General features: G+C 32.2%; 1 protein-coding gene across 1 annotated transcript; it reads right to left on the bottom strand.

Annotated features, from left to right (window-relative positions):
- Positions 1 to 14,820: 14,820 nt before the first annotated feature.
- Positions 14,821 to 23,270, bottom strand: LOC143042945 (uncharacterized). The gene is made up of 7 exons (XM_076215450.1): positions 22,999 to 23,270; positions 20,047 to 20,209; positions 18,886 to 18,986; positions 18,130 to 18,249; positions 17,073 to 17,252; positions 15,952 to 16,067; positions 14,821 to 14,997 (listed from the first exon to the last, which is right to left on the bottom strand). The coding sequence occupies exons 1-7, from the start codon at positions 23,003 to 23,005 to the stop codon at positions 14,821 to 14,823; spliced, it is 864 nt and encodes a 287-aa protein (XP_076071565.1). The 5' UTR covers positions 23,006 to 23,270.
- Positions 23,271 to 27,613: the final 4,343 nt, after the last annotated feature.

Genomic DNA, 27,613 nt, shown 5'->3' with positions numbered 1-27,613 from the left:
GCAACACAATGGTAAAAAAAGTAAAAAACCATAACACATACAAAACGCATAAGAGATCACATGCAAAATACATACATATAATAATCCATAACACATCCAAAACATATAAAAATAATAACACGCAAAACGCATAACAGAAAACAATCCATAACACATGAAAAATGCATAACATAACACATGAAAAATGCATATATTAAAGAAAACAATACAAAACACATAACAGAAAACAAGCAAAACATAAAAGAAAACAATCAATAACACATGTAAAACGCATAACGGAAAACAATCAATAACAAACAAAACGCATAACATAAAACATGCAAAACGTAGAAAGAAAACAATCCACATTACACATGAAAAATGCATATCATAAAAAAAATAAGAATTTGCAACCCGAATCTCACTAAAAGCCGTCTGGAAATGACTTTTATCAAACATCTCTCTGTTGCTTTCCCGGAGATCTTAATTTAATGAAATCAAACTTATAATGGAGAAAACGTTCTTTGATACTCTTTATTGCCACGTACACTAGACTTTTATGATATAGAGGAGTGTATTGTCTAGCATATATTTTTAATAATGTATACATGTAAATTGTCCTATGTTTATATTGTAACATTTCCTCCCATAATTATTTCAGAAAAGAAGACGTAACTAATATTTAAAGAAAACTTTAAGTAAGGCTGCACCCGTATTTGATTTTGATAAAACCGAGACGTTATCATTTAATGACATATATATGATAGTAAATAACGCCACAGTAAACACGGCCCATTTATTGCCTCTTCACTTTCAAGTTTTATTCAAATGATAAATATTTTTCACAAAATTACAAACCTAAAAGATGTCAAGTGATTTTGTTACTTACTTATTTGATCAAATTCTATCATAATGATAGAAATATTTCCCACAAATTTACTGATATTGAGTCCGTCTTTCAAACGCGCAAGTCATTTTTATGTAGAAAGTCAACATATTTTCGAAAAGACATTATAAATTTGCCAGATAAACTATACACCCACAGCACCATAAATTATATAAGTGTCTTTGTAGTCTATTTATTCATAACCTGTGTCATGCACAATATCTTGAACATAAATTTTAAAGATTCCGTAATATTACCTCTCCATTTAATTTTATCATTAAGGAAGACTGCTTGAAGAGAACTTTAAAATGAAATTCTTAAAACATACGAACAAAACGGTAATATTCGTTTGGATTATAATGGTTTTATATAGTATACACAGCTCATGTGGGGCTTCAACATCATCAGTTACAACTGCAGAAACGGATACACCGACAACAACAGCGGATACTATGGAAACAGAAGGGTCAACATCTACAAAACACAAAGAAACAACTACAAACATTACAACAACGGCTCAAACAACAACAAATTATAAGCAGACAATAAATACCGAAATGACACCGAAAATAAGTACAACGATGGACACGACATTGACAACGACGGGTACTACAAAATCAACCGAAGCTACGACGGAGACGTCGCTTACAACGATGATGTCGAATGAAACACTGACATCGCCTACAACAATGACGTCGCCTACAGAGACGACGTCTCCTATAACGACAGCCGGCCATCCCAATACTACTACAGATAGTTCTACAGCAAGTGCTTTACAACAAGGAGTCGATCCTTCAGAGGGAAATGTGGCTATTGGAGCAGTAATGGCTATAGCTGTTTGTTTAGTTATTATCATATTAATCGTGTTATTAGCTAGAATTGAGAATAATTTGAATGGAACGGCAAAATCTAGAAAACTTTCAATATTTGATGTAAACAGAAAATCTGACAATAGTCTTCTTATACGTGAAGGCTCTACAGCTTTCTGATTCATGGATAAATGTGGCCATATCATGGAAATTAAAACGTTTCCATATTAAACTGATATTTGTTTCTTACAATTTCATATGAATCAACTATTTAAAAGGACATATGAAAATAATAACGCAACGTTTGCATTACAATTACAATTTCACAATCGATAAATTATGGAATATTTTCATGCATTTATTGGTGATAACATTTCTTTCGTGAAAATTTGATTAAACAGAAAACACGAATCTGAAAGATACATGACATTTCTTGGACAAGTAGGTGATGTACATTTTTTTTATTATTGATATCGGCTTTAAGTGTAATTGTTTAGACTCACCACATTGAGGTGACGTCATAACTCCATTTATAAGTCATATGTGTACAGCATTGTTTTTTTAAACGTTTAAACGTGATCGCTTTTATTCGCAGAGATGTTGCTGCTGTTTTTTTTTTATTGAAACTTTATTTGTATTCATAAATGCATTCATTGTAAGGTTTTTTCTGGGTTTATTCTTGAAGCATGATCATTTTATAAAGTAAAACACTTTTATATTTGTACTTTGACCAATGTCTAAAATGTCACTTTAAACGCTTATCAGTCACTTAAACTGCAATGTTGTTGTAGTAGTTGTTATCTTACTATTGAATAGACAGAAAATTTCAAGTTCAAGATATCTGACTTTTAATGATAAATCTAAACATTGCAATTCAATGATTTAATGGGACTCTTAGTGATCATCGATAGAAATAAAAATAAACAAATACAAAATGTAACTTGTTAAATTTGCAAATTACTTTTAAATCATCTTTCAGAAACAATGTATATGGATACAAAATATGACTTTTAATAAAAACAAATATTATATTATTTAAAAGCTATACCTTGAGGATCTAGGTAATGCTCCTGTGGTTATAACCCTCCCGCTTTTTCGATTTTCTACAAATGTCAACGCTTCATATGGGTTCTGGAATTAAACACATTTATTTAAAAAAAAAAGCAGTTGTTGGCATGACACGGGTTCTTCTCATGTATTTTAAGATGGTATAATAATAAACCCCTAACTGGAGGGATTGTGTCTGATATTCATATGATGAAGACATAATCTATCAATCAGTTTAATTGAGATTTGCAGCTGGCATGTCAGTTACTGCTAGTAGTCTGTTGTTATTTATGTATTATTGTCATTTTGTTTATGATCTTTTGTTACCTCTTCTAGAGGTATAGGGGGAGGGTTAAGATCTCAAAAAATATGCTTAACCCCGCCGATTTTTGCGCCTGTATAACGTCAGGAGCCTCTGGCCTTTGCTAGTCTTGTATGCTTTTTAATTTTAGTTTCTTGTGTATAATTTGGAGTTTAGTATGACGTCCATTATCTTCGAACAAGCATAGATATTTGTTTAGGGGCCAGCTGAAGGACGCCTACAGGTTCGGAAGTTTCTCGCTACATTGAAGACCCATTGGTGGCCTTCGACTGCTGTCTGCTCTATGGTCGGGTTGTTGTCGCTTTGACACATTCCCCATTTCCATTCTCAATTTTATAATACTGATTTAAGTTCCCACACCATCTGTCTATTCAATATTATCAGGTCCAAAAGTATTGGAAATAAATAACACAAACCTGCATGAAAGTGGAAGGATCTGGATAAACCGAAAACATCTAACCGTCCAAGTACAATTTTGCTAAAAATGTTGTAATCTGTACATAACCTTGCTCCTATTCTAAAAAAAGAAAAGAAAATCAAACGACACAAAAAATGTTTTGAAAACCTTTGATTTCCAATCGAATTGAATTTAGGGATACCACATATAGTTGAATAGAAGATTTGGTATGATTGCAAAAGTAACAAAAGATAGGTGAAAGATATCAGAGGACATTCAAACTCATAGATAGGAAATAAACTGACAACGCAATAGCTAAAAATGACAAAAAGACCAACAGACAAATAATAGCACGCAAGACACAATATAGAAAACTAAAGACTATGCAACAAGAACCCCATTAAAATCTGGGGGTGATTTCGGGTGCTCCGGAAGGGTAAGCAGATCATGGGCCACATGTTGCAACCGTCGTGTAAACCCAGTAAATAGTCTAATTCGGTTGGTCACATGCGTGAAAAGGGAACGGGATTATAGTTACGACATAAGGATCTATGAAACTGTCAACCAACTCGTGATGGCGTCCGCAAAATTTACGAAGGGAGGACTTCAACTTCACTCTTGGTTTAATAGCTTCCATGTGAGCAGCAAGTGTCTCATGTGAGCAAACCGTGTCTCAGATTTCCAAAAACATCAATAGAACAAATTTTATACCCAATTGAATTTAGTGATCTCTTATGAATTGATGTTGCAAACTTCATTGAAGATTTATGAGAGAATGAAATACAATAGGAAAAATCTGAGACACGGTTTTGGAGGTCAAACTGTGTTGTGCAAGAATCTATAAAATATTTTGGGATGCTATGAATAACAAAGAAGCTAAATTAATTCCAGTATGGACATCACAATATAGCAACTTATAACATAAAAGTTAATTATGTAATAGTTATGTCATAATGAAATTATCATCATTTGAAAGATTAATCATTCTTTTTTCTTTTGGTACCTCATTTATAAAATTTAAAGAAGGATGAGTGGAATTACATCAGTTTAAAGATGTCTGATTGGGGATGAAAAATCTTTGTATTGTGCTATAGTCCGTTTGATTTCTATAAATCTTCAGAAATTAATTCTTAAAAATTCATTTTTACTGATAATTTTTTTTTCTTCATGTGTGTTAATGTATGATATATACGAACTCTGACTATGAATATCATAATTTTGAACCAATAATCAAAAAAGTTCCTCATTGGCTCTCTATGTTATTTCTATTTTTTTAATGTTAACTTCTCAATGGAGTATGTATGAATATTGTAACAGCCTTCCATTCACAATACAAACATTAGACATGTGCTTTAAACCTGTTTCATTGTACCATGTGACTTTACTCATTTAAATAACTCTGGTCATGTGATTACTGAGTTTTCTGTTTGCATACTTTTGTATTTCTCATCGCATACAGAAAGCTCAGTATTCACATGACCAGAGTTATTTAAATGAGTGAAGTCACATGGCAAATTTCAATTCATGCATCAAACATCACACCCCTCCACCCCCCAAACATTGATGTATTATTTGATCATAATGATTAAACTGATGAGCATATGGAGTATATTATAGTTATCTAAGATACCAGGATTATAATTTATAGACAATAATTTAAGGCATAGATTACCTTAGCTGTGTTTGGCAAAACTTTAAGGAATTTTGGTCTTTAATGCTCTTCAACTTCGTACTTTATTTGGCCTTTTCAACTTTTTTGGGTTCGAGTGTCACTGATGAGTCTTTTGTAGACGAAACGCGTGTCTGGCCTATATACAAAATTTAGTCCTGGTATCTATGATGAGTTTATTTTTTAACACGCCAGACACGCTACATAAGACTCACCAGTGACGATCATATCAAAACATTTAAAAAGCCAAACAAGCTGAAGAGCATTGAGGACCTAAAAATTCCAAAAAGTTGTGCCAAATACGGCTAAGGTTATCTACTCCTGGAATAAGAAAATCCTTAGTATTTCGAAAAATTCAAAGAATTGTAAACAGGAAATTTATGAAAATGACCATATGATTGATATTCATGTCAACACCGAAGTGTTGACTACTGGGCTGGTGATACCCTCGGGGACGAAACGTCCACCAGCAGTGGCAACGACCCAGTGGTGTAAAATAGTTATCAAAGGTACCAGGATTATAATTTAATACGCCAGACGCGCGTTTCGTCTACATATGACTCATTAGTGACGCTCTCTCAGTTGTTATTATAACACAGAGTTACATTTCATTTGATGCTATCCTCTCGAAACATTAACAGTTGTATTTCTGTCACTTTGCATGCAACTCACATACAAGAAAGAACAAACTCAAATGTAGACTAGTGTGAAAACACATGTCAGAATAACATTAGTATTCACATTTCATTGACTTTTTCTTGTGTGGTTGTTTGTTTTGTCTGATAGTTATCAAAATAAGCTGGAACTTTAGATGGTTAATCATTACTTCTCGTTCATTAAACATGCTAAATATCCAACAACAAGTAAGAGATAGTTATGGACAGAATATTATAATAAGACGTGCATTAAGCTAGAAGCGACACTTAACAATATAAGTTTCTACAAGTAACCTAACGCATAAACATTTGTCATTAAGTCTAGGTGAGAATGAAGTGTTATCTTAATATACACAGTGACGCCAATCAAACAATATTGCTTCCGCGTTCCTTCTATAATCGAATAAGTATGGATTTTTATCAAATTTCAATGTAATCTCACGAGGCCTCATAAAGGAGTCTTCAAATTATTCAATGTCATTAGTAGTTTACCGTTTAAGTTTATAAGATTTTCATTAGAAATGATAATAAAACATTCAGAAATATTTCGGTTCGTATTAAAATCAGATCGAAAACAAAGCAAAGAAAAACATAATTTACTAGATCAGTATTTCATATTACCCACTTGTAATTATTATCAAAGATTGTTCAAACATTGATAATAACGTTCAGTGTGAAACAAGTATGAAGTGAAAAGTTAAAAACACTATAGAAAGATCGATTCGATTCACAGAAGAAGGATTGACTCATATAAAGGAAAATGTTAAAACAGAAGATTCATTTAGTGCTCGCTATTTTATTAACTTTTGGAATACAGTGCTATTGTAGTACAACGGCAGCGGGTTCTCAAACTTCAGAACAATCGAGTTCAACTACTGTACATAACTCTGTAAGTACAGGCAAAGAGTCTTCTACAAATAGTAACACTGCTTTCAGTAGTGAACATACAAGTACTACTACCAATGCTAAATTAGTATCTACCAATCAAAGTGCTGTTTCTATAAGTACCGAGACTGTAAGTACAAATGTAACACCAGGCTCTCCATCTAGCACTAAAGTTGTTACATCTTCATCATTATCGTCAACCAATTCGTCTTTTACGACTTTAGGTGCAATCACAGATGTAAATACAGACGGTATCAAGTCATTTTCTTCGAATGCAACACCAAGTACCATTAATACAGCAACCACTGGGAGTACGACGACAACTGTGCAAAAGACGACAGCAGGTGAACAAACCACAACCAAGCATACTACCACAAGAACTACTGGTACAACCAATAACATAAATGGCCCAAGTAAAAATAAAGGTGAACCTATGTCATTAGAGGAGAAACAGAGGAGAAATGGTATAGTGTCCGCCAGTATCTGCGTAGGTAGTCTCGTCCTCATTGGAATTGCATATTTGTCGAGTTTTGTTGACAAACCTTCTGAAAAGGTACCGAAATTTCAAAAGACCAAATATAATCGGGAGGAAACAAATTATAAATCTCAAACAAAGCCAGCAGGTACGAAGAAAATAAGTTTTGACAACGGATTTTCTATTCAGGAAACACCAACAACATCTAGTCATCAACCCAACTTAAAATCTCCAGTCAAAACGGACCAAATCGAATTAAATTCAGTAGAAAATAACGACAAAAACATTCAAAATGAAAACCGTCGTAGAACTGGATGGGATGTTCTGTCTAAAGATCCAGCTTATTTTGATAACTATCAGCCGAAAAATACAACTACACAAGCAGAAGTCAATGAAATGTGAACAATTGTTATCCTGTGTTTAACCACTAGTTTTTCTGTCATAGAAAGAGACTAACTAATTCTTTTTTTCTGTTTTTCAATTTGTTTGACAGTTGTTTATTACAAAAATTGATATTGTAATTTATACAGAAAGGCTACTTTTTATATGATCTTTAGTTTCTATTTATAGTAAAATTTTGTAATATGGTGTTATCACAAACTTTCTTATCGTATAATTAAAAGCAATCACTTTACAGTCTGTCAAAAGAAATTTAAAAAATTTGGATTCAATACTATTGATTTTTTCATCGGTTTAATTTGATATCAAGATGTCATATCAGTGCATTATTTCTGTGAATGAACATATTGACTACAGATTTCCTGAATTTTATTTAAGGCGACATTTTTTTATCTCTCAAAAACTGATTTTTACTGATGGTTCTTATATTGTGATGTTACATCTCCGTCTAAGGTTACGGGACTGCATGGCGTTCACCAACACGTTAATTTTGCAACATTATATTTGTGAGTCTCCCAAAAACAAGAGCCTGTAACTCAGTGGTACTCGCTGGTTGTTGTGTTTCAAATTTCCTTTATTATTCTTGTAAAAAGTAAACTCACAAAAATACTTCGAGGAAAATTCAAAACGGAAAGTCCCTAATCGAATGGGAAACAGTCAAATGATAAAACACATCAAACAATTGTCATATTCCTGACTTGGTATAGGCATTTTTAAATTAGAAAATGATTGATTGAACCTGGTTTTATAGCGATAAACCTCTCACCTGTACGACAGTCGCATCAAATTCCATTATATTTACAACGATGCGTGAACAACGCGAATCCTACCAAAAACTGGGGTTGATTTCATGTTCTCCGGAAGGGATAGTAGATCCTGCTCCACATGTGGCACACGTGTTGCTCATGTTATCACACAGCCGGTAAATTGTCAAATTTTGCAGGTCGCATTCGTGAATTTGGAACGGGATTGTAGTTACAACATAAGGAACCGGTTGTTTGTTTTCTCGTTTGATTTGTTTCACCTGATGGTACCTTTTATGGCTTACTATGACAAATGTAAAACAATTTAAACGAGAAAACTAACGGCCTAAGGTGTTGATCTTTCTCATTCTTCATAGGGGCTTAAACAATAGTAGATTATTTTGTCTGTGATGAATAGTTGGCTCGATTGCAATCATAACACATATTTCGTCTTCTTAATTTCATTCAGTAAGATCGCATTCTATTTCCAAGTAAGAAGCGCTTCTTTAACTGATTCTATATCGCTTAGTAAATTTTGGTCTCCTGTTTGCCTGCAACAGATACATGGATGATAGCAAGTAAGAGGTTTAATTTTGACCTCACTGTTTTAGCACCGACCATTCATCTTTTGTGGAGGAAGGAGTATGATTTATTTTATCAAATTTTTAATCTTAAGTTTCTTGAATTTTTTTTAAATTAAAATTATAAGTTAAAGTCTGTCCACATTGAAACTTTCATACAGCTCGGCCAACCGATTATGTATTATGTCCATTGTATGCCAGTTTCACAAGATTGGAACAGCAAAAAATTAAATATGCAACATGGAGAGTTGTCTCATTGGCACTGATACCACATCTTATCATATCTACAAGCTCTACAAGTAAGTCATTTGCTTGTATCATGTCTGTATATTCGTAAAACCTTTTGCTGTTTTTAAAGAAACTATTGTAGATAATGAAAAACTGTACGGGGAAATAAATTGTAAGTCATGGTAGACAATATCTACATAAGATCAAGAGATGAAATTAGTTAATGGAATCAGTTTTGGGTTTAATCATTCTCTTGATTTTTATGTTCTCTAACTTGACCTGGATTAAAACGAGTGTGTGAATAATTACCATTTGAAGTCAATTATTTCAATGTTGTATACTTCAGCCCGGATGGATGTTTAGTGATATTTCATTAAATCCATTGTTTCGTCCAAGAACTTTTACTCTGATTCCTACAAACAAAGTTGACTATGTTGTCCGGTCAACCTCTTCTTTGGAAAATTATTGACTGTTTTCTTTATGTCTTGCTTGTTGGAGAGGAGAAGTAACAAATCATCTTTAGACTATTAATATTCATAGAAGATACATTAATGTTCACATTGTCGAAGTCAATATTTAAAACCATTTCTTGAAAACATATTATAAAAACCATTCAAACAGAATTAAAAATTGTGGAATACTTAAAATGCAATATGTCTTTTCTATTCACTTTGCGGCTGCCAAGAATATAGTATTTTGCATTTCTTGGTCATACCATTCTCTGACAGATGGATTTATAGCACGTGGAGTAATAATCGACTGTTGTGTAGCATCTCTTGAAATTGTTGGAATCGATTGGCGTGTAAGGTCACGTGATAATGTTGGAACTTTTCCACTACCTTCAATGAATGGTAGTGTACTAGATGGCACGTGCATCGCTGTTGTATTAACTGTAGTTTTCATCGATCTAGGACGATTACTAGGAGGGTTTTCTATCTGCAATTCGGTTTCGGATTCGGAGTCCTCTTTTAATAATGGTTCTCCCTTTTTAGATTTCTTGTGTGCAATAAAACCACATATGAAAACTAATAGTAAGAATAAAAACAAGGCAACAAACACTATGCCAACAGTTGCCGCGGCTGTTAATCCAGTGTCAGAATCTATTTCTGTAATAATATCATCAGGAAATCACACAGTACAAAGCACATAGAAAACATACAATATTAGATACAGTTTATATGTGTCACCCAAATGTTTATAAATATCTAGTCGTTTGGGGTTTTACAAAAAAAATAGTTTGAGGTTTTGTTGCCTTTCCTTGAACTACTTATAGTATCTTTAATTAAGAAGTACAGCGCAAGTATAAATAAATGTTTGGATCGACTTAGCATTTTGTTTCAAAATAAACAGACTTGATCCGTTTTGAAAGCAATGTGAAAAATGCTTGCATTCCATACAAGCACAGATTACCTACTTTGTAAGCAGAGTGAGTAGACTAAATATGACATCGATAAAAAAAATGTAAGACCTAAATTTAAATTATTCATTTTCATGTTATGTATTTTGGCTGCTCCCTAACATCCAATTTGTGTAGACAAATCACAGTACAGTATTTATACTTATTGGCATAAATAAAACATATCTTCCCAGACCTACAGCCAAAATAAAATTGTAACAGAAAATACAAAATGTTGATTAGCTGTGTATAGCTGAAACTATGGTGACAGAAATAAGTGACTGATCATGAATAATTGTTATAAAGTAAATGAAAACGTAAATCACACCAAGTTAGCATGTTAAACTTTTACAATTCTAGTAAACAATAATATGATAATAACACATTCTACGAACGTCAAAGAATATTCAATTGTACAGTAATCTAACATCTAACACAATAAAAAAACAAATAAATAATAAATATGTATTTAAACAATCACTTTCCAAAATTGGAAGAACAATATAAATTCATAAAAGACCAACATTGCATAATGTTGTATACAAAAACGTAAAGAAATACTATATTGTGCATATGCTGATATCATAAGCACTTATCTATAATTGCATCTCTCTCTCACGAGTATCAATTAATATTATATCTCACGTCCAAATTGTACTTCAATAGTCACTTCTCACTAATCATTTTTCTTATTCTTCTTTTTTACTTTTTTCTTTTTCTTTTTCTTCTTTTCGGGAGCATGCCTTTCGTCTATAGTATTCCAATATCCGTACACTGGACCATATCCATCGACTGGTGTTAATCCTTCCGGTATAGGTGATGGTGGATCTAACTGATCACGCATATTCTCCGAATCAATTAATGTCAAGTCATCAGAATAACCCATATCGCTCCATTCACGGACCATTGGATTCACCACACTCGGTGTTATAATCTGTTGTCGGAGTGTAGAATGTTGGGTTAGATCTCTCTCCAGTCTTGGAACCTTATCCCTATCTTCAATATCCTCAATATCCATATCATCGTTTCTGCGCATGTTTGAATGGTTGAAAGGTCTAATATTTCTCATCATATCTGGTCTTGATTTGTCTTCAGTCGGCATCTTTGTTTCAGCTGGTGCCACACCCTGATCAGGTGGTATTGGACCTGGGTCTACTTTCCTGGTCTTTTTGTATATGCAGAAACCAATAAGCAGCAACAGAATTAATAATATTAGAAGTACACCAATTGCTATTCCTGCGCTGGCGCCAGCGGTCAAACCGGACGACTCTGGAGGCACTAAAATATTACAATATAGCATATAAACAGAGGCAAAAATGAAAACTTGTTACATACAAAAAAGTAAAAATAACAAAAATACCGAAATCCGAGGAAAATTTTAAACGGAAAGTTTCAAAGGAAATCGCAAAATCAGAAGCTAAAACACATCAAACAAAGGGATAACAACTTTCATATTCCTTACTTGGTACAAGCATTTTCTTATGTAGAAAATTGGAGATTTAACATTGTTTTATAGCTAGCTAAACCTAGTATATAACAACATTATATGGACAAAGATGTGAACAAACCTTATTAATGTATAGGCAAAATGTTTCACCCTTGTGTTAAAGAGGACTGGCCAATTTCATGAAGAGCCATTTTCAAAACAAAATCTTTTAATCTTCTCTTATATTATACCACAGTGTACCACTTTCAACAAGACAACTATCAACAAGAAACTAAATGCTAAAAATGGAAATATCTGACCTTAATTGCTTTGAAATATCAAGACACACATTAACAAGGAACATTTTAGAATTCCCCTTGTTTGAATTTATTTTTAATCGTAGAGATATTTTCAACCTTTAATAATATCAATTGTGTCACATCACATTTCCATGTACAAAAGAAAGATACGTGGTATGATTGCTAACGAGAAAACTTGCCGCATAAGAAAAAAAGGACCAGAATGTTACACTTTTTGAAACAGTATATTTCAACCAAAAGCTATAGTCTGCTACATGCTGTTATTGAAACATATACTAGGAAATGGAGGCCCACATCTCTTATCTCTAATCTTTAATTGTTTTAAATTGTTTAAGTTGTTTTCTTTTTCCATCATGAAATAAATGCCATAATGTTTAAAAACAAACTTAAAAAAAACCCAAACCAAACAGCGACATTAATAATTGTCATATCCACCTTATGTTATTCAGAATATAGACTAGTAGCCATTGCATACAACCGTCATATTTTCTTGTCTTATCCATGGTAGTGAATGTCCTGCAATACCTAGTGCTGGTAAATTATTGTTTTCGGTAAACTAACCATGAAACAAGGTATGATTTCAATCCAAATATAGTCACTCAAGGAAATGCGTTTCTTAAATTATGTTAATGATGAAAGTTATCTAGAAATGAACTAAATGACAGTGAACACATCACCAACACAAGAGTTAAATAGTGCACTGTAATTTGTGTCGCTTCTTCATTGCTGTGAAACTGTGAACACTACTCCAAATTTGTATGTTTTGTTACATTTTTTACATATTTTTCTAATGGATCTTTTTGGTGATTTAAACAAATCCGAGTAACAGTTTTGCAGAAAGTTGAACCAATGAGATCTGAGAGTGAACATACATATAACCTAATCAGTGTGAGTTCTTATTTAAGAAAAAAATCCCAATAAATGGACAATACAGATCAAGGTAAACTTCACATGTATTACTGTGTTAATAAACGTTCGTCAAGAGCAGTCTCACTACAAAATGTTCAGAGTCTGAAAAGACCATACTTGTACTCGATCAGTAAGGTCGAGAACATATTTTACTTGAAACGACTCGACATAATCTCGACATTATTTAACTGTACTTAGCTGTACTCGATTGTGGTCTCGACTATACTTAGTAAGTCTGATTCAGTTCTTGATAATCTTAGTATAGTCTGAAATGGTCTCGACAAATGATCGACTAAAGACAAATATTACACGGATAATAGTTCTTATAAAACGAAGAGCTATAATAAGCTAAAGACACACACAAAAATATACGTACCACAGGTAGCTACAAGAAAAGAGAAAAGAGGCCATTTTAAAACAAGGAAATATATTTTCTAATATTTGTATCTTTTGAACAACAGTATACTACTGTTGTCTTTATTTAACTGACTACTCAACAAAAACTGACAGTCACGATACAGCAAATAGTGATGAAAGTGGCAATGAACACTTCCAATTAATCAATTAGTCCATTACGTATAAGAATATATCGACAGTATATTATTAGTTATATGGTGTGTTAGTGACCTACTGCGATATATATCGTGTATTCATGTTTTTTTTATAGATTAAATGTACTTTAATCATTCTTATCATTTTCTGTTCTTTATTTTGTTATTTATTTGATTGTAAAGTTCAAATTTTTGGCACCATGATTGGTTAATGAAATTATCTTATCTTATCATATGGGGTCAGTGAATTTACTGACTCCATATATATAAGAGACCTAACACGGTATATATGGGGTCAACACATTCCATATGGGGTGGGAACGATACTCAAATCGATATATATGGGGTCAATTAATTTCATATGGCGTGAGAGCGAAGCTCGAATCCCCATATGGAATGTACTGACCCCATATATATCGATTTGAGTTTCGTTCTCACCCCATATGGAATTTATCTTACCGACTGTTTTCACATGTGGTTTTTAGACAATCGACCTATCAAAGTGATTTTAAAGTATTCAATACCAAGTTTTAACATGTTTAAAAACCTTACTTCCATTTGTCTACACAGAAAACAAATGCCCACAATAACAACTTTTTAGCGTTCAATTTGTTTTATGAATTTATGTCAAATGTTCATTACATGTAACAATTTCTTCGTCTGTTGGAGCCTTCCAGATTTTTTGTTTTGTTTTGAAAGGGAAGTAACTTTTTCAATACTAACAACTTGTTAGCTTTTAAAATTGTGTCTTATGAATTTATTTCAACCTTATATCATCAATTTCTTCGTCTTAATCCTTTCAAATTTTTCCTCAACACCGTGTTCTTTTTATACAGGGTTGTGCCATCTTTTTTGTTTTGAAAGGGAAGTAACTCCTTACTAACCCCATATGGTAACTAACCATGTATGGTAACTAACCCTATGTGTTTCTATGAAGGAGATGCCACTGACGATTCAGAAGCTAATAGTGCATTCTATGCAAATTTAACCAATGAACAGTAAAATTATCCATAGTCCTTTAAAAGATTAACAGAAAAACATTTTCAATCTTCATTTAGTTTTTGATTTTAACAACAATGATTTGGATGTTAAGTTTAGATGTACATGATGTTGTCCGTTGTAACCCGGATTTTTTTTCTCAATCAATTGATGAATTTCGAACAGCGGTATACTAGTGTTGCCTTTATAAGATACTTACAACTAGCTGTCAGTACCACTAATCCCCCAGGACTTGATACAGAGGTTGGTGTTTGTCCATTGGAACAAGACTGAGGATATTGTGAAGCATACACGTTACCATCAGTCGAAGATTCAACAACCTAAACAAACAATTGTATAATTTAACCGTCTTTTGTACTATTACTTGGTAAGAAAGTGCATACATGATATAAATATTTATATGAAATTGAGAATGGAAATGGAGAATATGTCAAAGGGACAACAACCCGGCCAAAGAGCAGACAATCGTCTTTTGTACTATTACTAAGAAAGTACATACATAAAATCTATATCAACCATGTAAACAAATATGTAAAGAGTTCACTATATGCTTACTATAGGAACAGTAACACCTAGAATAAAAAAATGCTTGTGTGAAGGGTACCTAATCTGGACCATGTATACGTTATACAACTCGGAAACAGGTAAATTAATTGGAAAAGGGGGCAATAAAGTTTTGTGGAAGCATTTGAGTAATTTGTGTATCAAGTAGAGTTACAATAGCTCTGTTTTTTCATTTTTAATTATTACTTAATTGCTGATAAACTGTATTGTTAAAAATATTAACGAATTGAATCGTTTTAATTGATTGATTGGTAGTTACTTACTAAATGGCAAGGGAAAACTTTGTTGTATTAATTGATTGGTTGTATCTTACTTAATTTCAAGGGAAATTGTTGGTTGATTGATTGGTTGGTTGTTGCTTAATAAATGACAAGGGAAAATCCTTTTTTTTATAAAATAATTGGTTGTATTTTACTTAATTTCAAAGAGAAATCTTTGGTTGATTAATTGGTTGATTGGGTTGAATGGTTGGTTATGACTTACTAAGCAGAGGCGGATTTAGAGGGTTTTTCAGGGGGCCCCCCTTTTCTATGAAAAATTGTGGTTGATTTTATAGGGAATCACTTAAGCATGACTAGAGCGGACCCCCTCTTACGGGCAGTCAATGGGCCCCCACTTCTGGAAAATTTCTGGATCCGCCACTGCTAACTGGCAATTAAAACATTTTATTGGAGATTATAGTAGATAATCTGAAAAACTAAATAACATACATAGCACACAATCCTGTAATTCGTAGATTCATCAGTCGTTGAATCCAAATTATACAACGTTACTTGGGTACTAGTGCCGGAAGTCGTTGATGAGATACAGTACAACTCGCCACCACCTAAATCATAATGAAATAAGTGTACAGTTCACAACAAAACTATAATTTATGAAATGACTTGTAGTTATAAATGTTATTCTGCAAGAAAGAAGATACCAAATAAGTTAAAACATAATTTTAAAACGCAAGCAGTCCCCGCAAGCTGCAAATTTATTGAGGGAAAACAATGTATTTAAGGGGTTCAAAAATTAATTACTAGTACTAGTATGTTAGTCCTAATAATTATGACGTCTAGCAAGGCTATTTTCATTTTTTTCTTGTACGCCTTTCGAAAAAAATAGCCTTGCCAGACGTCATAATTATTTGGACTACTAGTATGTCTGCAAGGAAAAACAAACATGTACTTTTATTGCTAACTGTTCATCTGTATATATGTGTTATAATTCATTATGGTATACCATTTAAAGAAAAAAGATATGTTTTATAACAGAGACATTTATCTTATACCTGTTGACCCTTGAACCAAAAGACCGTCCAACTTAATACCTTTGATACCAATCAAGCAAGGTAATATCAAGCCATCATCCGCAAAACGTTTTACCATTATTTTCATTTTAAGTGTAAGGAACCTTGACCATTTACCTATTGAACCCAAATTTAGTATGCTACTAGTATATATTTGTTTAGGGCAGCTGAGGGACGCCTTCGGTTGCGGGAATTTCTCGCTACAGTGAAGACCTGTTGACCTCCTGCTGTTGTTTTTTCTATGGTCGGGTTGTTGTCTCTTTGAAACATTCCCCATTTCCATTCTCAATTTTATTTCTATTCTTCCCTCTATTTTTTTTATAAGAAGTTTCATTTCAATTACACAAGAAACAATCCAGTTACCATGCGGAAACCAATTCCTAAAATATTTTATCTTTAGTAGCAGTGACCTGACTATTGACCTTTTGACCCCAAAATCTATATATTTTCAACCCTGTGACGTTCTTGAGTAAGAATTATTCCAATCAATGAATACTCAAGTTATCATAGGAAACATTTATTTTCGCAAACTTTACTTACTGGAATATGCTTGAACTGTAGAACATGCTGTATAATTGAAGGACATCTTGGTAGTTGTATCGCACACATTAAGACTTCCGGTTCCGTTACACTCAGCTTCAGCTGTTATATTAGAAACATACCCAAATATTCCGAGAAATGCATCTGGACATTGTTCAGCGAAATTTGCTGCATCAATACCTGAAACATAAACAATATGAGTTATGAAATCGTTATACACTTTTTACTGTATTCTCATTGAATTTTAATTGGTACATGGTTATTATCAAGGGACCACAGGGATGAATGCTGGAGTACTATAGTTTTCTTTATTTTTGTAAAGTTATTATTGACGTAAAGCACGTACTAAGTACATGCATCAATGTCATATAAAGGATTTGTCCATAGTATAAACATCTGAAAAAGGCAAGACAATTTTATCTAAAAAAATAAAGAAACGAAATGCAGGATTTATTTTCAATGACATACAAGAAAAATAACTAGTGTTCCAAGGTGAGACACAATAGCTTATGACTTGCAAGATCAGAGTATCAACTAATTTTGTAAAAGACTGTGCTTTACTTTTAACAATCAATAAACTTACAAAGAAATAACAGAAAAAGACTAGATGTAACAAAAAAAAATCTACTTTTATTTTGTTTTACAGAAGGGATCCTGAAAGGAACAACTTTAGTTTTATCTAAGTTTTCAATCAATCAACCAATCAATCAATCAATCAATCATAAATTTGATCAATCAATCAATCAATCATAAATTTGATAGTTGATGATCCTTAAAAAAGAAAACAAATTCCATGCATCCACAGCAACAGACTGAACAATTAATTCAATATAAAAATAAGGAGATGAGGTATGATTGCCAATGAGACAGCTATCCCAAAAGACAACAGGATTCGATAAGAACCTTAAACAATTAAAAAAAAAAAAACGGTGAATGCATGTTATAAGAAGATGAACCATTAAGCATCGGTACACATTCTTTGTGATTATTGTCATTTCTATTTTTTTTAAAATTTTTTTTCTTTTAATCGAACAAGTTATCATACTTAAATACTTACTTGGATCTAACAATAATTGATAATCCGTGTTTGACGTGTCATCACATACAAGGGATGAAGTCAGCGATGTCGAGCTAGAGGTATACATAAATCGTTCATCATCTGCCTGTGACAGCTGACCTTTGAAGAAATGAAATAAACAATGTTTAATTCAACTGTTATTTTCTTCTACATGCATTTTTTTTTAATACGAATGGGAAAAAAAAAAACATGGTACAATTCTTTTTAATATTTTGATGTTCTAAAATTCTGTATAAAGCTACTTTGGAATTGCAGAAATATTTTTATGATCATAACGTTACTGTATGGGATACTCTTGGAAATATAGATTCCGATAGATGAGACTAGGAGGGAACGGTTTCTATACAACCTGGTACAGCATCAATCAATCATTAGCCTGAGAATTGGATACACTCTAGAATTTTTTATGTTATTAACTTTAAGACCATGGTAATCAAACGACGAATATTTTTTTCTTGATATTTGTTTCCCCAGTTTCAACTAAGGTAATCATTGTATTTGAGATGCCACCGTACATTGTAATTTACTTGACCTTATGACATATTTATACATTGTAACTTGTCTTGATGATAGTTTTTGTAAAAAGTAAAATTTCAAAAATACTGAACTGCGAGGAAAATTCAAAACGGAAAGTCCCTAATCAAATGGCAAAATCAAATGATAAAACACATCAAACGAATGAACAACAACTGTCATATTCCTGACTTGGTACAGGTATTTTTAAATGTAACTTACTTGTTTTGATGACATATTTATACATTCCCGTTTTGACTGCCGTAAACTCGATACATAATGAAGCAACTGCAATTGCATTGAACAAAGGAATACTTTCAGTTCTGTAAGATAAATTTAAAAGAAAAATGATAGAAAAATGTGTTCTTATGTAATCAAATTAGCTAAAGGATATTACATTAATGTATCTCCTGTAATTCTTCATGTTTGTTGTCATGGGAATTGTACTTGCATAAGAAACACGACGGATGTTGCATGTGGTGCAGTATTTACTTACTTTTCCGGAGGACCCGAGATCACATCCTTTTTTGTGGGGTTCGTGTTGCACAGTATTCAGTTTTCAATTTTATGTTTTGTATTCCATTATTTGAGTTTGTGTTTGTGTTTTGTTCTTTGTTTTGCTATGGCTTTGTCAGTTCGTTTTCGGCTTATTAGTTTGAAGGCCCCTTTGGTATCGTTTGCCTCTCGTTAATATACTTTGGAAAGGTATCGGGAAGTGACAATCGCTGCTTTAGTTGACAGAATCAATAACGAAATAAATAATTGTATGCTTAAATTTAACTCCATGAACTATGAAAACTCATTGAGACAATACTCATATTGGACTATGACCATTATAAAGGATTCAAAACCAATGTTTCAGTAAGAAATGTAAAAAAAACTTACATAATTATAAAAAAAAAATCTGCTCTTCTTGAAATCCTGAATAGAACAATTGCATTTTAGTACTTAGAACGTTTTTATTGGGCTGCTTTATATGTACAATTTCATATATTTCCGATAAAATTGAAATCAATCTGTTTTGTTAAACACTTTCACAGTTTTGTGCAACATAATAAATAATTAATATTTGGTTTTGGGCCATATTTCCGTTTATGAACCGTTCAGTCATCTCACAAAACTATATGGACCTAACAAAAGATCATTGGTCCATATAATCTTGTGAGAGGTACCTGAATGGTCCCTAAACTACCACTTGGAGTTAAATATCATAAATTGATACCTTTTTAACCGTTTTATATTCGCCTATTATCTTTAAAGGTTTTCTTAAGAAGAAAAATAAACCGCTCTGAAATAATAGGAATTAAGAAGAGTAAAACAGCAAATTATAACGCATTTCAATGTCCAAAGTTAACATCCAATAGCTGTTTAAAATAAACTTACTTGAACGAGTAATAACGTCCGGTATGGTCAAAACACTCGAAGGTTTGTCCGCCTTTATTGTATATAGAATAATTGATGAGATGAGTGGAGTTGAGTTCTATAGTGCCAGAGTTACTACTGGTCCATGTTCCAATCAACGCTGTCGGGATTGTACATCCAGCAACTACAATATAATAACATTATAATGATGATAGAATCGAAAATCCTTCACCCTTACAATAATGCAATCATTTGCAATCTGAAACCGGTTCCTTTCAAAATTGACGGAGTTTTCACTTTGTATCTGTATCAAAAACAAAACAATTTGAAACCAGGTTCTGAAACCAGCGAAATTTCACTACCTGTAACTAAAAATCAAAGAACACCTCATTTTTCCAGGAAGTTGTTTGGATAGTACATCATTCAATGTAACTGGAACATCACTTTCTCGAAAGTTGTTTGGAATGTACATCATTGAAGTGCACATATTTTGCAATACTCTTTTAGTAGATGTATTGCATACACTATCAAATTTTATACCTGCTTAGGTACTGGAACACATTTGCTTTTATTAAACCTTCTTAATCTGGCGGTATGTTGTCTTTCTTGGAGATTTGAAAGCGTGTTGTTACTGGTTATCTTATTTTTTTTATGCTGTCTTTAGTTTTTTTGTAGTGAAACGCATTTCTGGGAAGCGATATCCATTGTGTCAGATATGAGTGCATTTTTTTAAAAATTTTAACATTAGACAGAGGGTCAATTGATATTTTATAATATGTATTTTTATGTTGTGATGTTACACTATTGTATCAGATAACGGTGATAGTTGGTACATATTTAAACGTTTAAACCCACTGCATCTGTTGGTGCACCTGTCCTAAGCCAGGAAGCTCATGTTCAGTAGTTGTCGTTTGTTGATGTGGTTCATAAGTGTTTCATAAGTGTTTCTCGTTTTTTTCAATATAGATTAGACCGTTGGTTTTCCCCGTTATAAGTTGAACAGTCTAGACAAAAGAGGACAATTAACCATAACTAACAATCATTTGTTATGTATCTCATTACTGTTCACGACGAGTCATGTTTGGACATTACAGTCATAACTTATATCAGTTTATTACGACTATGCGAAAACAGAAGATAGGTTTTTAAAAAAAATTGTCAATGATACTTGACGAACTTCAATATACTTTTTTTCTAACTTACCGTAAGACAAGTAAAACACAAACAAAGTTAACAAATATCCAAGAATCCTCATTTTTCTAAGTCATTATGGCACTTGAAGATAAACTTTTTCGAATTAATTTAATTAAAAAGTAAGTTTTTCACAATTTTTTTTTATGTCTCCATGTTTTTGTTCTCCATTACAACAGTGCCATACTTCAGAATAGGCCAGTAATAGGTTACAACTGCGAAATATTTATATAGATGGTAATATTCGCCCCTCTGTTCGTTCATATATCTTCAGGGAAACTGTTTTTTTGTTTGTGTATTACATTACTTTATTACAACATCCAACACAATCGTGAATAATATAACAGCTTTCGTTTTTCCTCCCCTATTCTTCCCTCCCTGTAGTGTATGTATATCGAGTGATATCGAAGAGTTTAAAACATAAAGCAGTGGGTTTACATTAAATCTGCTTAATTTGGATTAATCTGCATAATTTCAATTTAGCAAACTTAAGTAAGTGTAAAATTTAAATCGTATTATTCTTCTGTTGTATTTTAAATTATAATATTTTGTTCTAATAAGGTCACTGACGTACGAAAAGCCGCCAAAAGTATTTTAAATACCCATAACTGACAAATTGATAAAGTAGAAACATTCTCTCTTTGAGAATACTTTTAAAATAACTTTTAATTATTCCTTCATTAATGCATCTTTTAATGATGAAAGTATATTTTAAAACACATAGATGTGTTATGATTAACAACGTGCACATTGTTTAACAACGACTTAAGGCTATATAGCTACAGGTCACCGTAGGTCAAGCCTCCAACAATAAGCCAAATCTACACCAAATAGATTAAACTATAAAAGGTCCCGGGATAACAAAAATAAAACAATGCATAGACAAACCTAACGAGGTTAAAGGTTACAAGTTACATGTAATTTTAAACATTTCCTTCAGATTTTATAGTTGATGTTTCTTCTTTTCGTTTATTGCTATATAACACAAATCGCTTTAAAACAAAAATGATAGAGTTATTTTTGTTCATGTCATTTAAACAAGTTTTACGTAATATATAACGACAGGATGGTTCACATATTAGATTTGTTATTTTTATGCCTCATACCAATTTTTGGGTTCAGACCAATTACAACAGATTTGTACCATGCGTTCTTTAGATTGTGCCGTCACATCTCTGTCCCAGGGTACAAACATGTATAACCCTGCTCCATTCTTTATGTGCCTGTCCCACTGCAGTTGCATGTAGTGCAGTGCTTCACTGTTGTCGTTCAACTTGGTTCGTGTCTTTTATATTTGTTTTTTTGTGTTGAAGGTCTAATGGTTTTGATAATTGGTTAGTACCACGTTAGCTCTACTGGATAGTCTTATTGAAAATCATATCACATCTCACATTGTCGTTTATACTTATGTTTTGTATTGCAAACACATGTTCTGGTCAATTATTACATAGAACATTTCTACAGCAAATTAAAATAACTATATGATGTTTTAGATAGACTGAAAAAAATCCCAACAATTCGCCATGATCATTTAATGTTACCATACGTTCTTTAACTATGGAACACCCAATTGTTGAATTTGTTTATATGGACATGTCTTTCTAATAGTTATACAAATGGTTTGTTTTTGGATGGTTTTGGTCGTGCTGTGTGTATAAATACATAGCTACGTCCGATGGAAGTTTTAGGATAGTGCCAAACTAGACACATAAAGACATCATTTCAACACCTCTTTAAGCGGACCAGTGATAGTCTGTTTCCATGCACAGTGTCGCCACTTACCCAACATATCAATCTTTACCAGATGTAGTCTTCCGCCTTCATCCTGGTCGACCTATTGAGCAGCTTGAAATTTATTGCTTTAAAAATTGCTTTCGTCCTTGATATGCTTGAAATATTTGCCACTGGTTCTTCACCAACATTAACTCACAATCAGTCATTGGTGGACGAGTGGCAACATCATATCGAATTTAGGGAAGTAATACAAATCAAACTCAACAAAAGACCTGACATCGACACAAATACTTCCCTAATGATTGCTAGGGTTTATAAATAACAAAAGACCTGACATCGACACAAATACTTCCCTAATGATTGCTAGGATTTATAAATAACAAAAGACCTGACATCGACACAAATACTTCCCTAATGATTGCTAGGGTTTATAAATAACAAAAGACCTGACATCGACACAAATACTTCCCTATTGATTGCTAGGGTTTATAAATAACAAAAGACCTGACATCGACACAAATACTTCCCTAATGATTGCTAGGGTTTATAAATAACAAAAGACCTGACATCGACACAAATACTTCCCTAATGATTGCTAGGGTTTATAAATAACAAAAGACCTTACATCGACACAAATACTTCCCTAATGATTGCTAGGGTTTATAAATAACAAAAGACCTGACATCGACACAAATACTTCCCTAATGATTGCCAGGGTTTATAAATAACAAAAGACCTGACATCGACACAAATACTTCCCTAATGATTGCTAGGGTTTATAAATAACAAAAGACCTGACATCGACACAAATACTTCCCTAATGATTGCTAGGGTTTATAAATAACAAAAGACCTGACATCGACACAAATACTTCCCTAATGATTGCTAGGGTTTATAAATAACAAAAGACCTGACATCGACACAAATACTTCCCTAATGATTGTTAGGGTTTATAAATATTGTTCATTGGCTTCGAAAGTTATATATAAGGATGAGGTACGTCCGTTTGGTTAATATAGGATGAATTAAAATCTAGAAACGAAGACCTTAAACAAGAGCTTTTTGGTCAATTCAATAACAAAAATATACAATTTTCGTGCGAAAGAGGTAAGGAGGGGGAGAAATCAAATGCATTACTCCAATTTTAAAGATTTATAAGGATTAAATATCATTTTATAGGAAGTTATTGGTATAAAAACTAGACCAATTCACTCAGAAACATATCATGCAAGTCGTTTGGACCTTTATTTACTTATTTACTTGTGTGTGAATCAACATTCACGGTACTGTACATCCCTTACGATGTCATTTATTTTCCTATTAGATTATTTGTACTATTTCAATTATCTGAGTAATACAATTTAAGGAAATATTTGAACTTAAATACCAATATCAATATTATATAAATTTCAATAGTTTTCTTTTTTAAATGTAGTTTATATAAATGTTTTAAAAAGATATTGGCAACCGAGCTTTCCCCCAAGTTACAAATTGTGCAAAATTGTCAGATTTTGTATAGATTATACAGATAAGATAAGATAAGATATTTTTATTTCCAATTATGGGCCCCAAAGGGCATAAACATTACAACATCAATAATTTTTTCATAATACAATACAAACAATGAGATAATAAAAAAAAAAAAGTTAAACGAGAACTATTTAAGTTCTTAAAGAATACGTAGATAAAGAATCTATAGTATTTTTTTTTTTTTTTAATACTAATGCATTTTATTGCAAGTGTGGTTGATATAGATAACAAACAAGCAGCCCAAAAAGAAAAAAAGAAAAATAGATATCCACATATGTATAGTACACAAAAAGTTGGATCAATTAAATATATAATAATTAGCCAAAAAGAAAGTAGAAATTAAACATGTCCATGACTCATCCTGTGTCAGCAGCAAATAGGAAAGCATTATGGTTTCCTAAAGGCAGCTGACACCAGGGGGCGATACCTTATGGGCCATAGGCATGTAAAATGTGTGTAAATGTCTCTTTCCTACCTGTATCAAAAGCAAACAAGGAAGCATCATAGGTAACTTGAATGCAGTTGATACCAGGGGACGATGCCTCAAGGATATAAGAGAACATTTGAATAAATAATATATCTTAACAATTATTTTTTTTTTTTAATCGGCTAGTATGTTTGTGATATTCAGATGAATATAATTTTCTATGTCCAATCAAATGTATATACACACATAGATTTCCTTTAACTAATCTTCACTAAGGAAGATGTTTGTATATAAAATTACATATTATTTTAAGTAACTCAACATTTTCTACACTAAATAACCAGATAATTTTGCTTTGACTGTTCATATGATTAAAATAAGAATTATATTGTGCAATACTAGCTAACATACAATTTCTATCATCCTCAAATTTGTTACAATCAAATAGAAAATGAGCCTCATCTTCGACAGTATTGGAAGAACATTTATTACATATTCTGTTAATTCGGGGAATACCCTGATATCTACCTAATTCTATTTGCAATCTATGAGAAGATACACGTAATTTAGTAAAACTTCTTCTAAGTTCAAAATTCTTGATCAATGTTAGATATTTTTCAAAACCAAAATTTGTTTTATATAAAAGGTAGGTTTTCAGTTTACTGTCTGAAAATTTATCTATTTGTTTTTTCCAACAGCTAATAAACAATATTGATAGCTTGGTTTGTATATATTTCTTAAATTTGTATAAGGATTCACAAAATGGAGCATTAACGGCATTTGTATAGTCAATACCAAGTATTTTAAAAACAACATTTATTGAACCATACCATGATGTTATATTCATGTGATGTAGTGTCTTTGATTGTGTATATGCCTCTTTTAATAGAGGAAAATTATTACCTAAATTCTCTAATCTATACCAGTACAATAACATTCCTTTTATAATATTAAAATATATTGGAAATCTTCCAAGTTCAGATAACACTGCAGCATTTGTTGTTTTCTTGTGTACCCCAAGTATAAATTTACAAAATTTTATATGAAGTTTCTCACAGGGTAAACCTGAATATAGTTTTTCAAAAGATATATCTTCCTTCTTACATTTAGAGGAAAGAGAATTAAACATCCCCCATATTTCGCTACCATATAATAAAATAGGTTTTACAGTGTGGTCAAAAACATGAATACTTGTTTTTACATCAGGATTAAGTGATAAAAGATCTTTCCTTAATTTGAAATGAGCTTTCAGGGATTTTTTGTATAGTTCATTTTGAGCATAACTGAATGAACCAGATGAGCTTAAATATAAACCTAGGTATTTGTATTTTGAAACACATTCCAGATTTATATTCTGAAATGTGAATATCTGTTTTACATGTCTGCCTGCCTTGTTGAAAATCAGCACCTTTGTCTTATTAGTATTCACATTGAGACACCAATCTTTGCAAAATTTATCAAGCATTCCCAGCTTTTCTCGTAGTCCTTCAGCTGATGTAGATAATAAAACAATATCATCAGCATACATTAAACAATGTAGATCTTTGTCATTGACATTAACTGGGTCTCTAGTATCTGACAAATATCTGGGCAAATCATTTATGAATATCTTGAATAAATTCGGACTGAGGTTGTCACCTTGTTTGACTCCAATATCTAATGGGAAAAAATCACTTACTTGATTTTGAATTTTGACACATGATTTGCTAATTTCGTACATACTTTTAATAATGTTATAAAAATAAGACCCAGCCCCAATATCTAGTAGTTTAATCTTGATCCCTGTATGTATAACAGTATCAAAAGCCTTCTGAAAATCAACAAAACAGGCAAACAGTCTACCTTCTTTTGAATTACAGTATTTGTTAATAAGACAGTTTAAAATAAACATATGATCTGCAGTTCTGGCTTTCCTTGTGAATCCAATTTGACTATCATGTATAATATTATGTTCCTGAAGAAATTTGTCCAGTCTTAGACTTAATATTCTATTAAAAAGCTTTCCAATTGCACTTGTTATTGTTATTCCTCTATAATTGTTAGGGTCACTTGTATCGTTGCTTTTAAAAATTGGTGTAATATAACCTTCAGCCCAAGATGTTGGGTATATACCTGAAGACAGACAAGTATTAAACATCTGTTGAAAACTTTTTAAAAGGAAAGTCTGTCCATTCTTTATCATATTATTACTAATGTTATCCAAGCCTGATGATTTATTGCATTTTAAGTGTGAAATGGCTTTGGATATTTCAGACTCAGTGATAACGGAGTCCAACTCGTTGAAACATTTTGAGTTTTCTAACTGTTTCAGTTTTTCACATAGCTCTGTATATCTACTTTGAAATTCACCTTTCAGTTGTGACAACTTTTGGAAATGTGATATCAAAGTTGATGGTTGTACTCCACATTTTTTTTTAGTTTCATTTTTTTCCTGTAGTTCATTAATTAAGTTCCAATACAGTTTTGGATTCTCTTCGTGCAAGGAGTCCAGCTGACTAATCAATGATTGTTTGTATTGTTTGTATTTATATTTCCTTAGTTTGGAGTATTCACGATTCAGTTTATAAAAGTGATTTTTGATAATTGGATCATATGGAAATCTTGAATAAATTTTTCCATAATTAAGCAAGTTAGTTCGAGCTTGTTGTAAACTTGCGTCAAACCACTTTTTGTTTTTTTGTTTGTTTGTGTGTTTTTTTAAAGGTC

This window comes from Mytilus galloprovincialis, chromosome 8 (genome assembly GCF_965363235.1).
Source record: "Mytilus galloprovincialis chromosome 8, xbMytGall1.hap1.1, whole genome shotgun sequence".
In the NCBI taxonomy this organism is placed as follows: Eukaryota; Metazoa; Mollusca; class Bivalvia; order Mytilida; family Mytilidae; genus Mytilus; species Mytilus galloprovincialis.
This window is presented reverse-complemented; position numbering and strand designations above follow the sequence as displayed.

What these genes read in the sequence shown, in the direction of transcription:
- LOC143042945 (XM_076215450.1), bottom strand. An exon ending in GGACGTTATTACTCGTTCAA is followed by an intron (nt 18,987 to 20,046) that starts GTAAGTTTATTT and finishes TTTATCTTACAG; the next exon opens with AACTGAAAGTATTCCTTTGT. An exon ending in ATTACAGGATTGTGTGCTAT is followed by an intron (nt 14,998 to 15,951) that starts GTATGTTATTTA and finishes TTGTTTGTTTAG; the next exon opens with GTTGTTGAATCTTCGACTGA.